Source organism: Trachemys scripta, chromosome 15 (assembly GCF_013100865.1).
Source record: "Trachemys scripta elegans isolate TJP31775 chromosome 15, CAS_Tse_1.0, whole genome shotgun sequence".
Classification (NCBI taxonomy): Eukaryota; Metazoa; Chordata; order Testudines; family Emydidae; genus Trachemys; species Trachemys scripta.
In genome coordinates this window covers 31178148-31192369 of record NC_048312.1, presented here as the reverse complement: position 1 = coordinate 31192369, position 14222 = coordinate 31178148, and the positions used below count along the sequence as shown (strand labels likewise).

Genomic DNA, 14222 nt, shown 5'->3' with positions numbered 1-14222 from the left:
AGGTGGTGACCTCGGAGAATGTGAAATGGACAAAAGACTATTCAGTATCTCTCCCTCCCAGATAGGTTCCCACGGTTTTAGGAAAACAAGTATGTGGGGAGGGGATGAAACCCTTTAAACTATCTCAGTATTTGCTCCCAGAATGCATGCTGTTTGGCTCTGATTGTTTATTGATTTTCTGACCCCCAAAGAAGCAAATTGTTCAAAGTATGTTGAGGGCTAGATTTTCAAAGGTGCTCAGCACCGAACAGCTTCCATTTAGGCACTTCAGTAAGTATCTAGATTTCTAAAAGTGCTCAGCACTTGAGAATAATGGGAGCTGCTGGGTGCAGAGCACTTGGGAAATCTGGCCTCTTCATTTAAGTGCTTTACAAGAAAAGAAAATGAACAGTTCGCCCCCCCCCCTCCACACACACAATCCTATGGTATAAGGGAGTATTTGAGATCAGTTATTAGAAGGATTTTAATAATCATTATTACTTTTGATGAGGGAAAACCAAAGGGGTGGAGATGTATCTTTAAGTCTGACTTGAAGGCAATGAGATTAGTGGTCATAAAAACATCTCTAACCATCTAAAGCAGTGGTTTTCAACCTGTGGTTCGTGGACCACTGAGGGTCTGCAGACAAAGATTTCCAAAGGGAGCTGCACCTCCATTCAAAATTTTTTAGGGGTCCGCAAATGAAAAAAGATTGAAAACCATTGGTCGAAAGAAAAGCCCCATCAGTGGGGTTCCGTTTCTCTCTTTTCTAAAGCTAAGAAAAAGGCTACTGCTACCCCTATCATTGGTTGATTAGCGCTACTGGGGTATTCAAACAATGATTCATTAAATCCCTTCAAAATCTGTCACTAAATCTCAAGAGGCCTTTTGTATTATATAGAGGAGAAAAAACAAACATGAGAAAGCTTTATCCACTGGGCTTAATTTTAAAAATAAAATACTGAGTGGTCACACAGACAGATTCTATGAAGGTGTAGAATACGAAAGGGTGTGGGGACCAGATTATGCGTAGTTTTCATGCAGGTATATAGGAGGGGAGAAGCCTTTTCTTCCTGTTGTACTCTTTATGCATGGGCCAACCTCAGTTTGAGTCCCTGTGTTCTCCTAAGTGAACAATCGATCTCTGTTGGTGCCCCTGAATTGCAAGGCACCTCAAAAAGGCGGGGGGGAGGAGGTGTGGGGGCAGATACTTGGCTATTTTCCCATACATAGATGCTGCATTCTCCTAAGTGGTAGTGAAATAAGTATGCTTTCCTTGCACACCTCTGCAATGTTTCCTACACTACCTGCTGTGACACACTTATGTGAAAGGCACAATCTAATTCTAAATGTATTCTGGGTTCAAGCCTGTATATAAAACCATAATAAAGTAGATATACCACATTTTATTTAGGGACTTTTCATCCTAAAAATCAAATGAGTAAGGTCTTAAAAGTTAGTCTGTGCTGTAAAGGATATATTTGTTCTCAGAACAGTATATGGGATGAGGCCCCTGAAATGTACATGGAGCATATAACTACTTTCTTACTTGAAAAAAAGGAGGAAATGTAAGACGACTCAGAGGCTAATGTGTGATTCCTTGAATGAACTTGTTTCCCTTTCATGAGACAGTAAATCTCAAACTAGGAATGATCTTCATGGGCTAATTTTTTTAAAAGTAAATACTGGTAAACTCAGAGATAGGGCATATGAAGATTTCTGTATGCTTTGCTGATCTGTAAATGTAGCTGTCTGTATGAAAAGCAGCTGTTTAGTTTCCCTCTATTCAGGCTGAATGGATGACTGGACAGATTTAATGGATTTATCAGTATTCATTATCTCTCTAATCCCTTTGTCATCTGATTTTTGGAAGAGATTTTTGACATCTACTGGGAGGCTAAGCAACACTAGAAAGATGGTTCAATGTGTTAAGAGGCAGGCCTCAGAGTATTTGAAAAAAAAACAGATGAGGCAAAATTGTAATTACTACAATAGATGCCGTGAGTAATTGTGCAGAGAGGCAATTTCATGATGAGAACAGCTGGATTCATTGGTAAAGAAGAGACCAACTGATCATTTAAAACAAAATGTTTAAAGTATGTAGAAGTTGCGAGTGTTTGTATTCCTATTCTCTTATGTTTCTAGACTGAGGGCAAGACTCTCAACTGGTGAAAATTGGTGTTGCTCCACTGACACCAATGGAGCTATGCCAGTTTACACCAACAGAGGATCTGCCCCTGTATATTCTGAATAGTCTGAATGATACTTCCTTTGGACTGCTCTGTACATGAGGCGATTTCATTCCCAAATGACCAGGCTAGAATCTGGGGAAGTCTAGAGCCAGTACTCTGGTATACAGCACTATCACTCCTCTGGTGGCACTATCAGTTTCTGCAGAATTTAAGTTGTCATTTAAAAAAAAAAAAGCCTCTGTCTGAGGTGGATGCTGCCAAGAAGAGGTGTTGCAGTCAATGCTCAATGCTCAAAAAAGGGAAGGAGGAGGATCCGGGGAACCACAGACCAGTCAGCATCACCTTAGTCCCTGGAAAAATCATGGAGCAGGTCCTCAAGGAATCAATTCCTGCACTTAGGATGGAAGAATCCTATGCACTGCTACAGGCTAGTGACCGAGTGGCTAGGAAGCAGTTCTGCAGAAAAGGACCTAGGGGTTACAGTGGACAAGAAGCTGGATATGAGTCAATAGTGTGCCCTTATGGCCAAGAAGGCTAATGGCATTTTGGGCTGTATAATTAGGGGCACTGCCAGCAGACTGAAGATGAATCAATTGGTTCATGTGGAACGGGGATGAATTTTGGATGTGGTCTAAGAGTACCGAAAAAATATTGTGTAGGGGGGATGTGCCATCAGAGCTGCCATTTCTCCTATTGTCCTGGCTGAGGTGATTGCTATCTGGAAGGCCATCTTTATTGAAAGGTGTGTAAGAGAGCAGGTGGCCATGGGTTCGAAGGGAGATCTAATCAGGCGTTTCAATACCAGGTTCAGGTCCCACAAGGGGGTAAGATGTTGGGATTGTGGGGAAATGTTTATTATACCCCCTGAGGAATAGTTTAGTGGTCGGGTTTGGTAGCACTGAGTATCCCTCTACTTGGTGGTGAAAAGCTGCTATAGCTGCCAGGTGGATCCTGAGGGAACTGAGAGATAGTCCTGAATGCTTTAGTCAGTACACAATCTAGGTCTTTGGAAGAGTGATGGATGTTGGGGAGATTTGATGGGAAGTACACTAATTTCAAAACCTGGACCATTTTTGTAGGTAAGTATGGTGTGTTGAGGACTTTTTACTGCATAGTAATACCTCCTTCGAGCAGAAGCTCTCTATACGTTTAAACCATGGAGTCACGCCTTGAGGCAAAGAATTCCCAGGTGGGATGTAGGGTGCATCCTTCGTTTTGCAAGAGGCAGCCTGGAGTGGATTGGAGAGAGATCGGCAGGCATGTCGCAAGATGTGAAAGGTAAGTGTATCAGTTCTGTCTCAGCCAAGTGGGAGCAATCAATATGATATGTGCTCCTTCTCTTTTTATTTTTAGTAAGACCTTTGCCAGTAAGGGGAATGGAAGAAAGTCATAGAAAGGTCCCTGCCCTGGGGAGATGGAGAGCCTCACCCAGGAAGCATTGCCCCATCCCTGCTCTGGAGCAATAGCATGGACATTTTTTGTTCAGGTAAGTGGCAAACAGGTCTGTGGTTGGTGTTCCCGATTGCCTGAATAGGTCATGAGGTATCGTTGTGTTTATCTCCCACTCATGGCCGTGTAGGAATTTGCAACTGAGACTATCTGCTATTGAGTTTTGAGTGTCTGGAAGGTAAGCTGCTGATAGTGTGACATCGTGGGAGATGCACCAGTTTCATTGCTTCTGCACAGAAGGAGAATGATCTAGCTCCTCCTTGTCAATTTATGTAGTACATACACGCTATGTTGTCTGTTAGGATTCTCATGTCTAATGCCTTGATCAGTGGGAGGAAATGAGTGCAGGCCTCCTGAGTTCGAGGGAGTTGATGTGGAGGGATATCTCTGTAGATGACAACCTGCCTTGTGTTGTCAGGTCATTTAGATGTGCATCCGATCCTATGAGGGATGGGTTGGTGGTAAGAAGCAGAGACAGAGAGGTTTGCAAAAAGGGAATCCCTTTTCAGACATTTCTTGGTTCTTTTCACCACTCCAAGGAGTTTTTGACCCTGGTGGGTAGTGACAGGGGTTTGTCTAGCCTGTCTCTGTTTGGTCTGTAGACTGAGCTGAACCACAAGTGAAGTCATCGCATGTGAAGCCTGGCATGCGGTACTTCTGCTGTGCCCATGGCATATGCCTCAAAAGTTTGAGGCAGTGTTTGGCTGACATTTGTGGGCTGTTTTAAACGGTCTCTATGAGTATGGTCAAAGAGAGGAATCTGTGCTGAAGTAGGAGGGCTCTGGCCTGTTATCAGTCAAGCTCAGTGTCTATGAACTCCAGGAGCTGCACTGGAGTGAGGGTTGATTTCTGGGAATTGATCGGTAGGCCCAATTTCATTACCAAGTCTACTGTGGATCCGGTGAATCAGGCGAGCCTCTTGGAAGGACTGGCCTCTGAGGAGACAATCATCCAGGTAGGGGTAAATCATGATCCCCGGGGAATGTAAGTGCACTGCCACTACTAAGAGAACCTTGGAGAATACTCTCAGAGCTGATGACAGCCCGAAGGGGAGTACTCTGTACTGGTAGTGGTCATGTCCTAGGGTAAGTCTGAGGAACCGTCTGTGAGAGGGCAAGATTGAGATCGAAAGTAAGTGTCCTGAAGGTTGAGGGCCAAAAACTAGTCTCCCTGTTTCAGGCTGGAATAATCGTTGCTAGAGTGACCATCTTAATTTTTTGAGCTTTGACATATTTTTTGAGTGCTCTGAGGTCTAGTATGGGTCTCCAACCTCCCTTCCTCTTGGGTATTAGGAAATAGCAAGAGTAAAAACCTTTGCTTCGTAGAGGTACTGGTTTTATCGCTCTATCGATTTCTTGTCATACTAAACTCTTGTGAGAAGGGTCACTGTAGAGGGAGAGGGAAGAGTGTTGTGAAGGGAGTAAGGCGGTAAAATGGATGGAGTACCCAGTGCAAACAATTTCCAAGACCCAGTGGGGCTGTCTGAGGGTATGCTCGGGGAGCATGGCAGGGCTGCGGGGAAGTTTCTCATGACAGAAGATGACTCGGTGCCGAAGTCCCGGTCCCAAGAAGAGGATACTCCATTACGTCGGATACATGGAGGTCTCTCAAGAGCCAGAATTCCAGCAGTACCAACCGATTCGGTGCCACTGGTGGTATTGAGGGGGTTGGTGATCTTGCCCACACCAAATGCTCCAGTGCCTGATGGGGCATCGATGACAGTGCTGATGGAACCATGTGTACTGGCAGTGTCTTCTTAGTGGAGTGCTGGCCCCTGTCTTTGGGTGCCGTTGACTCTATGCCTGTACCCATCAGGTCTTAGGCACATGAATGACACCTGGCACTCCAGATTTTTGTGAGCCATGATAACAGGTTGGGACTGTCTTGTACTGATGGTGCCGAACGTGCTAGAGAATATTTAAGGCTGACTTGGGGCTCATTCTGGGGACTTCCTACTCTCTTTTTCAATGACTTACGAGAGGAGTCAGCAACTGATTTCTTCAACCTACAGTCCTTGGATGTTGAGGGCTGTGAGGAAGACTCACATCTGCCAGGTGACTCTTGGCATGGGTCCGGGAACAGTTGGAGGGCTGCCTCCATGAAGATGATCTTCTGTCTCAACTCCCTGTCCTTGCAAGACCTGGGCCTGAGTTACTGGCAGAGACAATATTTCTGTGGAATGTGTCCTTCCCCATGGCAGCGTATGCACCAGGAGTGCTTGCCTGCTACAGGGATAGCCTCTTTGCAGGAAAGGCACTTCTTGAAGCCCGGTGAACAGGGCATACCCCGTTGGTGGAAGAATCCCTGATGAAAAAGGGGGAAACAAAGTCTTTTTGTTTTCTTTGCGAAGAAAGTAAAATGAGAAAAACTACAACTAAGACTGGGGAAACTAACTAGCTATAGAAATGTAAAAGAAGGTAATGGTTGGAAATGGACTGCTAATCGATCCATCTCTAGCCAGGACAGTTGAGAAGGAACTAAGGAGTTAGCCCACACATGCTGGCTAGCCTCGTGCACCAGGAGAGATAGCACACGCGTGGGCATAATGGACCCTGCTACCAAAGTTCTCTGATCCGCAATGCACGAACACAAGCACACCTACAGTGGAACGCCCATAGAGACACTAGTCGAACAGGAAGGGTTACATACACAGGAGTGTATAACATGGAGGTAATTGTAGAACTGTAAAGACCTCCCACACAGGAAGCATTACAGAGATTTAGGAACTGTAACATATCTAATCAAATTAATCTCTAATTTGCCACAATCAACTGCTCAAATTAGATGCTGCATAAGGACTCTACTGAAAGTCCTGGGAAGACTGGCAAGGAAAAAACTTACAGTATTTACAAAGTTATCACAGATATACCAGAGACAAATAGCCTAAAATGTCAGTCAATACAAGCACATAATCTCTTTCCAGAGCCCTTGTGTGTCGCAATTATTGTATGGGGGTGTAAAAACCAAAAGGGGGGGGTCAAAAACTGACAAGGTGAGTTACACGCTGAAGTCCGATGTAAGAGTTCTGCAACAACAAAAGTTGAGAGGTGAAGGTATTAGTAATTCATAGCTGGAAGAGTTACAGAGTAACAAGGAATCAAAATATAGCAAAGCTTCTCATGTATGCACACACCACCCCTTTGATTATGCATACTCAGAAACTAGGGGCACCAGGCACTGCTGTAACTCCGGTGTTTCCTACTATTTACAGAATCTATTGAAATGTTCATTACCTTCATTGTCGTTACTTGCACTCATTTTGAGCCCTGGCACATTAACACCCTGAGAATGTTTCATTACTAGCTGAGATTCCCAGTTCCAAGTAAGCTAAGGTTTTATTTGCTGAAAAGCCCCAATCCTCAGTTTGGTGACAGTGGATGCTCCTGGTCTGGAGTCTCACCTGTAAACCACAGCCGGGATACGCTTCCAGGACCGAAAGCTTGCCACACTCTCCAGCTCCTTGTCCGTGATCCAGGCGGGAACTATGAGCTCCTGTGGGTAGCTACCACAGAGCCTGAGTGGAAAGAGGAAGTGAAGTGTTAAATGTAGCAGACAAATAGCAGATACATAACCTACTGACAATGTAAAATAAAAGGCAGTACAAGCAAACTAAGTGCTGTTCATTTCGCAACCCATACTATTTTGTGAGTTTTTGATCAATCATATATGCAGCTACAATCCTCTTTATCAGACATTAAAGAATACAGTGGACCAGAACCTTAGTTGGTGTAAGTCTGCATAGCTCCACTGGTATCAATGGAGTAGTGCTGCTTTCACCATTTGAGGATCTGACCCAGCGTTTCCTTAGGAAAATTTTAACCCAATGGTTATTTAACTCCAGCTGCCAGGAACGCATCAAAACACAGAAGAGAAATTACTCATCTTCCAATACCAAAGAGTTAGTAATTCCACTCTCTTCTATAAGCTCATATCACAAAGCCGCTAGGAATGGAGTCATTATGGTCTCGCAGAGTCGGTCAGCAGAGGATATATGTGTAAAACTGGACCAATGCATCAACCTATCAATCCCTTTTGGAAGGTAGGAACTGGATTGTGCTGATGTGTGGTGGTCTGGCGAAATGGTACTTTTCCCTGTGGGCTGCCATCTTGTGCTCTAGAATTTAGTGAAAAGAGTGATGTGTGCTGGAATTACACAAAATGTCTGTAAGATTAGCTTGGAGAGGTGTGAACAGTTCCCATTCATTGCTATAGCATATTAATTCTTAGACCAATTGATGTTTATATAAATGTCAACTTTGGTAACTACTTAACCACTAACCCAAACTTGCAAGCAAAAAAAAGGATACTCATATTTTGAAGATCAACTCAATCTACTATGCGTGGGTTCTCACTGAATCTCAGTGAGTATAAGGCAGGGGTCGGCAACCTTTCAGAAGTGGTGTGCCGAGTCTTCATTTATTCACTCTAATTTAAGGTTTCGCGTGCCAGTAATACATTTTAATGTTTTTAGAAGGTCTCTTTCTATAAGTCTATAACATATAACTAAACTATTGTTGTATGAAAAGTAAACAAGGTTTTTAAAATATTTAAGAAGCTTCATTTAAAATTAAATTAAAATGCAGAGCCCCCCCGGACCAGTGGCCAGGACCCGGGCAGTGTGAGTGCCACTGAAAATCAGCTCGCATGCCGCCTTCGGCATAGTGTGCCATAGGTTGCCTACACCTAGTATAAGAGAATACCAACACTCCTCTCCCTAGCCCCTCCAATCTGACCAATGGTTGAAAGGAACCTTCCAAGAATGAACCATAACAGCAAGGTTATAATTCTAACCAAACAGATCTCTGGAATGACGGAACATCTTTGTCTCAGGCTGCTTTTCAGGCTGCCTAACTCTTCTCTGTAACAAAAATCCTGTACGACTATGGAAGCAGCAGGAGACAAGGAGAAACAGCATGATAAGCCAGCCAGCTCTACACAGACAACACTAGTGGTCCACAGACCATCACTTGGGAACCCTTACCTTAATGTTTAAAAATTGTGTTTCATTTCTCACCCAAATTTAAGCATATTTCTAGGAGAAAAATTATGAGCCCATAAAGAATGTCTTCCACAGCTTGAGATAAATTGCAGGGAATTGAAAATATTTTCTTCCAATAAGGGTAACAAAAGTGGAAGTAGTTACAAAAAATAAGTTATGCATTTTCCCCCAATTCAGGGCAACACATAAAGCATGTGCCTAAGTCTATCTCTATTCAGAAAAGCACTTAAGTACATGCATAAGTGTTTTCCTGAACAGGACTTTCCTGAATTTACTCCTCAGACTCTAAAAATGCCAAAGGGGAAAAAATTACGGTTTTTCTCCATTGTGCTTCTTTATTATGTATAAATAAAAAAGGCCTCTTTTCCTTTTTAAAAAAACCTTACACATGTCAAGAATATCTAGTCTAGTCTTCCTAGTTTTGTAGGAAGACTCCTGTGAAACTAGAGAACTGGAGTGGGAACTTTCTCAGATCTCAGTTCAAAAGCCTGGGTCTTTGAATCTTCCACAAAGAGTTTTTCTTCCCCATCTTTGTTAGGTGTTGGAGGAAAATAGTTGCTAACAAAAGCAAAATATTTTAAACAGTCTGAATAAGAATCAATTCCCTTCTCATTTGGTCAGGTTTCACTCTTCTGTAATGTTATAGTCCCTCTAGTTCTCCTGTCCTCCGAGGAGTCTTCCAGCAAGAAGAACAGAAAATCAAGACCTGATATCTCTAATTAAAAAAATATATACTTGAAAGCCCACTTTAAGGCATTATTTATAAATACATAAATCAGCAAAAAGGGCATAAGCTTATTTTTCCCTTTTTGCAGATTATCTTTCATTGTAGAAAGTCTCAATTTTAAGACGTTCCAGTGATCTGCTACATGCGGATTGGTGTTTTGACAGGGCACTTGGCTGTGAAGCAACAGTCTACAGAGATCCATACAACTTACTTGTATTTCTCATTGATATTGGATATCCTCCAGGCATTGTTCATATCAAAACCCATCCGTTCAACTTCATTTTTAAACCTCGAAGTTACATGCTCCCCTGGATACCAAAGGCAGACAGAGGAAATAAATCAGAAACACAAGGAAAGGTTCCTACTTTCCAAAACAGGTTGAGAAAGACACCACTGCACTCATTCAGGAAACAGGAAAGTAACAGGCACTGTGCAGCAGGATACCTGTATACATTTTTAACCCCCACTTTGAAAAATCGATATCAAGCAAGAGTACAACTGTTTCCCTTGATGACACTCAGTAATTGACTCGCCACACAGTAAAGAATAACTAATTTTTTTTTTAACAGTATTGAGTCTATGTCCCTGTAGATTCATACAGGAAACACCAAACTGCTGTGTAGATAGCAGATCAGATTCAAACACATTAGGAAAAACAAGTATAATTTAGATGAGTATGCTCTAATGAAGTCCAGAATACAATCTACCACAGAGGGACAAGATCTATTAATGTCTCCTTTCCAGAGCTCAGGAGAGTTTTGTATCAATGAGAAATAAACTAAGCTCTGGTCTGCCTGATTCCCAGATGGAAGGAACAGATGGTCTAATGCAGCAGTTCTCAAACTGTGGGTCGGGAGCTCAAAGTGGATCGCGACTCCGTTTTAATGGGGTTGCCAGGGCTGGCGTTAGACTTGCTGGGGCCCAAAGCCGAAGCCAAAGCTCCGCCACCTGGGACTGAAGCCAAAGCCCGGGGGTTTCAGCCCTGGGTGGCGGGACTCGGGTTACAGGCCCCTCACCCAGGGCTGAAGCCCCGTGGGCTTCGGCTTTGGCCTGTCCGCCTTGGGTGGTGGGACTCGGGCTTTGGCCCCCCCCATCCAGGGCTGCGGGGCTCAGTGGGCTCAAGCTTCGGTCCCCCCTCCTGTGGTCATGTAGTAATTTTTGTTGTCAGAAGGGGGTCACAGTGCAATGAAGTTTGAGAACCCCTGGTCTAATGGATAGGGCAGTAGGGCACTAACCTGGAACTCAAGAGACCTTGGCTCAATTCCCAATTCAGCCATTCCTGTATGACCTTGGAACAAGTCACTTAATTTACCCTGAGCCTCAGTTTCTCATCCCTTCCTCAGAGTGGTGTTCTGAGGTTAAAATTCATTAACAATTGTCAGATTCTGGCTGGGATGATTTAGTTGAGGATTGGTCATGCTCTGAGCAGGAGGCTGGACTAGATGACCTCCTGAGGTCCCTTCCAACCCTGATATTCTATTATTCTTAGATATTACTGTAACGAGGACCATACAAATTCCTAAATCAATACATTATGGCAACTGGAATGTTTACAATTTATTTTTGTACAGCGCCTTTTGAAAAAGTATCTCAATACAGTTGAAAAAAATTCAAGACAATAAAAAAAGTGAATCTGAGAGCCAGAAAGGATGCTAAAGGAGCACTCAAGGAAGATATGGCCATTCACAGAAACTTAATGAATTCTTTGCATCAGTCTTCAAGACTGAGTATGTGAGGGAGATTCCCAAACCTGAGCCATTCTTTTTAGGTGACAAATCTCAGGAACTGTCCCAAATTAATGAGATGTCATTAAAGGAGCTTTTGGAACAAATTGATAAACTAAACTGTAATAAGTCACTAGGACCAGACGGTATTCACCCAAGAGTTCGGAAGGAACTCAAATGTGAAATTGCAGAACTACTAACTGTAGTTTGTAACCTATCATTTAAATCAGCTTTTGTACCAGATGACTGGAGGATAGCTAATGTGACGCCAATTTTTAAAAAGGGCTCCTGAGGTGATCCCGGCAATTACAGGCCGGTAAGCCTGACTTCAAACTGGTTAAAAAAAAAAGGCTGGATCCCCACTTTGAACTTTAGGGTACAAATGTAGGGGCCTGCATGAAAACTTCTAAGCTTAACTACCAGCTTAGCTCTGGTTCCGCTGCCACCATTTCAATGGATTCCATTCCTGGGAAGCCTTGAAAAACCTTCACCAATTCCCTGGTGAATACAGATCCAAACCCCTTGGATCTTAAAACAAGGAGAAATTAACCATCCCCCCTCCTTCCTTCCACCAACTCCTGGTGAATAAAAAAAAAGAATTATCAGACACATAGATGAACATAAAAAGAAGAACAGGAGTACTTGTGGCACCTTAGAGACTAACAAATTTATTAGAGCATAAGCTTTCGTGGATTACAGCCCACTTCTTCGGATGCATATAGCATATATGCATATAGAGGAACATGATTTGTTGGGGAAGAATCAACATGTTTTTTGTAAAGGGAAATCATGTCTCACCAATGTACTAGAATTCTTTGAGGGGGTCAACATGAATGTGGACTAGGGGGATCCAGTGGATATAGTGTACTTAGATTTTCAGAAAGTCTTTAACAAGGTCCCTCACCAAACGCTCGTAAGCAAAGTAAGCTGTCCTGGGGATAAGAGGGAAGGTCCTCTGATGGATCAGTAACTGGTTAAATGATAGGAAACAAAGGGTAGGAATAAATAGACCATTTTCAGAATGGAGAGAGGTAAATAGTGGTGTCCCCCAGGGGTCTATACTGGGACCAGTACTGTTCAACATATTCATAAATGATCTGGAAAAAGGAATAAACAGTGAGGTGGCAAAATGTGCAGATGATATAAAACTACACAAGATAGTTAAGTCCCAAGCAGACTGCGAAGAGCTACAAAAGGATCTCACTAAACTGGGTGACTGGGCAACAAAATGGCAATTGACATTCAATGTTGATCAATGCAAAGTAATGCACATAGGAAAACATAATCCCAACAATACATATAAAATGATGGGGTCTAAATTAGCTGTTACCATTCAAGAAAGAGATCTTGGGAGTCACTGTGGATAGTTCTCTGAAAACATCCACTCACAGGCAGTCAAAAAAGCTAACAGAGTGTTGGGAATCATTAAGAAAAGTATAGATAATGAAGACAGAAAATATCATATTGCCTCTATATAAACCCATGTTACGTCCACATCTTGAATACTGCACGCCCCATCTCAAAAAAGATATATTTGAATTGGAAAAGGTACAGAAAAGGTCAACAAAAATGATTAGGGGTATGGAATGGCTACCATATGAGGTGAGATTAATAAGACTGGAACTTTTCAGTTTGGAAAAGAGACGACTAAGGGAGGATATGATAGAGGTCTTGAAAATGGTGACTGGTGCGGAGAAAGTAAATAAGGAAGTGTTATTTACTCTCTCTCATAACACAAGAACTAGGGGGGTCACCAAATGAAATTAATAAGCAGAGGTTAAAACGAACAAAAGGAAGTATTTCTTCACACAACGCACAGTCAACTTCTGGAACTCTTTGCCAGAGGATGTTGTGAAGGCCAAGACTATAACAGGGTTCAAAAAAGAACTAGGTAAGTTCATGGAGGATAGGTCCATCAATGGCAATTAGCCAGGATAGGCAGGGATGTAAAGCCATGCTCTGAATTGTCCTTAGCCTCGGTTTGCCAGAAGCTGGGAATGGGTGACAGGGGATGGATCACTTGATGATTACCTGTTCTGTTCACTCCTTCTGAAGCACTTGGCATTGGCCACTGTTGGAAGACAGGATACTGGGCTAGATGGACCATTGATCTGAACCAGTATGGCCATTTTTATGTTCTTATGTATTGCCAGCCTGACAGCTTTCAAATCCAAACATTTCCATATAATTGTTTCCAGGTTGCAATATGCTTTTATGTTTCATACAAGCTACTCATCATAACCACAGACTTCATCAGTTAAGGAAGATCTGGTGACGCTTCACATAGTGAGCAATATTTCAGTCACCACTTAAATAAAACATTGTTACCTGTGGAGAATATATAGCCAAGCTGTTGCCAATAGAAAATATGACTGAAGCCATCTAGCTTAAAAACTTAAGATCCTTGTGGGAAAGAACAACTTTCTTCTATTGCATCAGTTTGTACAGTGTCAAAACCTTTCCTGCTAGCGTGGATACTTTTCATAGTGAGACTACAATTGTTTTCCTACCTGTGTGAGATATGAAGTGAGAAGAAGACAACCTCTTAGTAACTAATGGAGCATCCCAGACAGTGGAGAAGTGCAAATTTTGTATCTACTACTATACATGGAGTCACTAATTTTTCCTTATAATGCAATAGAATTAGTTTTTAGTCAGACGGTATCCAGTGATTTCCTCTGCACAGATGCAGCTCCAAGCCAGGGGACTCCCTCTATTCTGAATGGAAGGATACTCTTTCTGAGATGCCTAGTTCTCAACTGAGACTATATTTCCTGTGACTGGGAAAATTAAGACAAGTATTTCATGGGTCTACACCCTTCATAGAATCATAGAATATCAGGGTTGGAAGGGACCTCAGGAGGTCATCTAGTCCAATCCCCTGCTCAAAGCAGGACCTAATCCCAACTAAATCATCCCAGCCAGGGCTTTGTCAAGCCTGACCTTAAAAACCTCTAAGGAAGGAAATTCCACCACCTCCCTAGGTAACCCATTCCAGTGCTTCACCACCCTCCTAGTGAAAAAGTTTTTCCTAATATCCAACTTAAACCTCCACCACTGCAACTTGGGACCATTACTCCTTGTTCTGTCATCTGGTACCACTGAGAACAGTCTAGATCCATCCTCTTTGGAACCCCCTTTCAGGTAGTTGA

The 14222-nt window shown here is 42.7% G+C and overlaps 1 protein-coding gene across 10 annotated transcripts in view; it reads right to left on the bottom strand.

Annotated features, from left to right (window-relative positions):
* MTMR3 (myotubularin related protein 3) overlaps nucleotides 1-14222 on the bottom strand; it is a 208749-nt gene that overhangs the window by 43780 nt on the left and 150747 nt on the right. For all 10 annotated transcript variants that reach the window (XM_034790895.1, XM_034790894.1, XM_034790900.1 and 7 more), the window contains 2 exons: nucleotides 9558-9654; nucleotides 7021-7134 (listed from right to left, as the gene is read on the bottom strand). In XM_034790895.1, the coding sequence (XP_034646786.1) occupies nucleotides 7021-7134; nucleotides 9558-9654 (211 nt within the window). The remainder of the gene's footprint in view (nucleotides 1-7020; nucleotides 7135-9557; nucleotides 9655-14222) is intronic.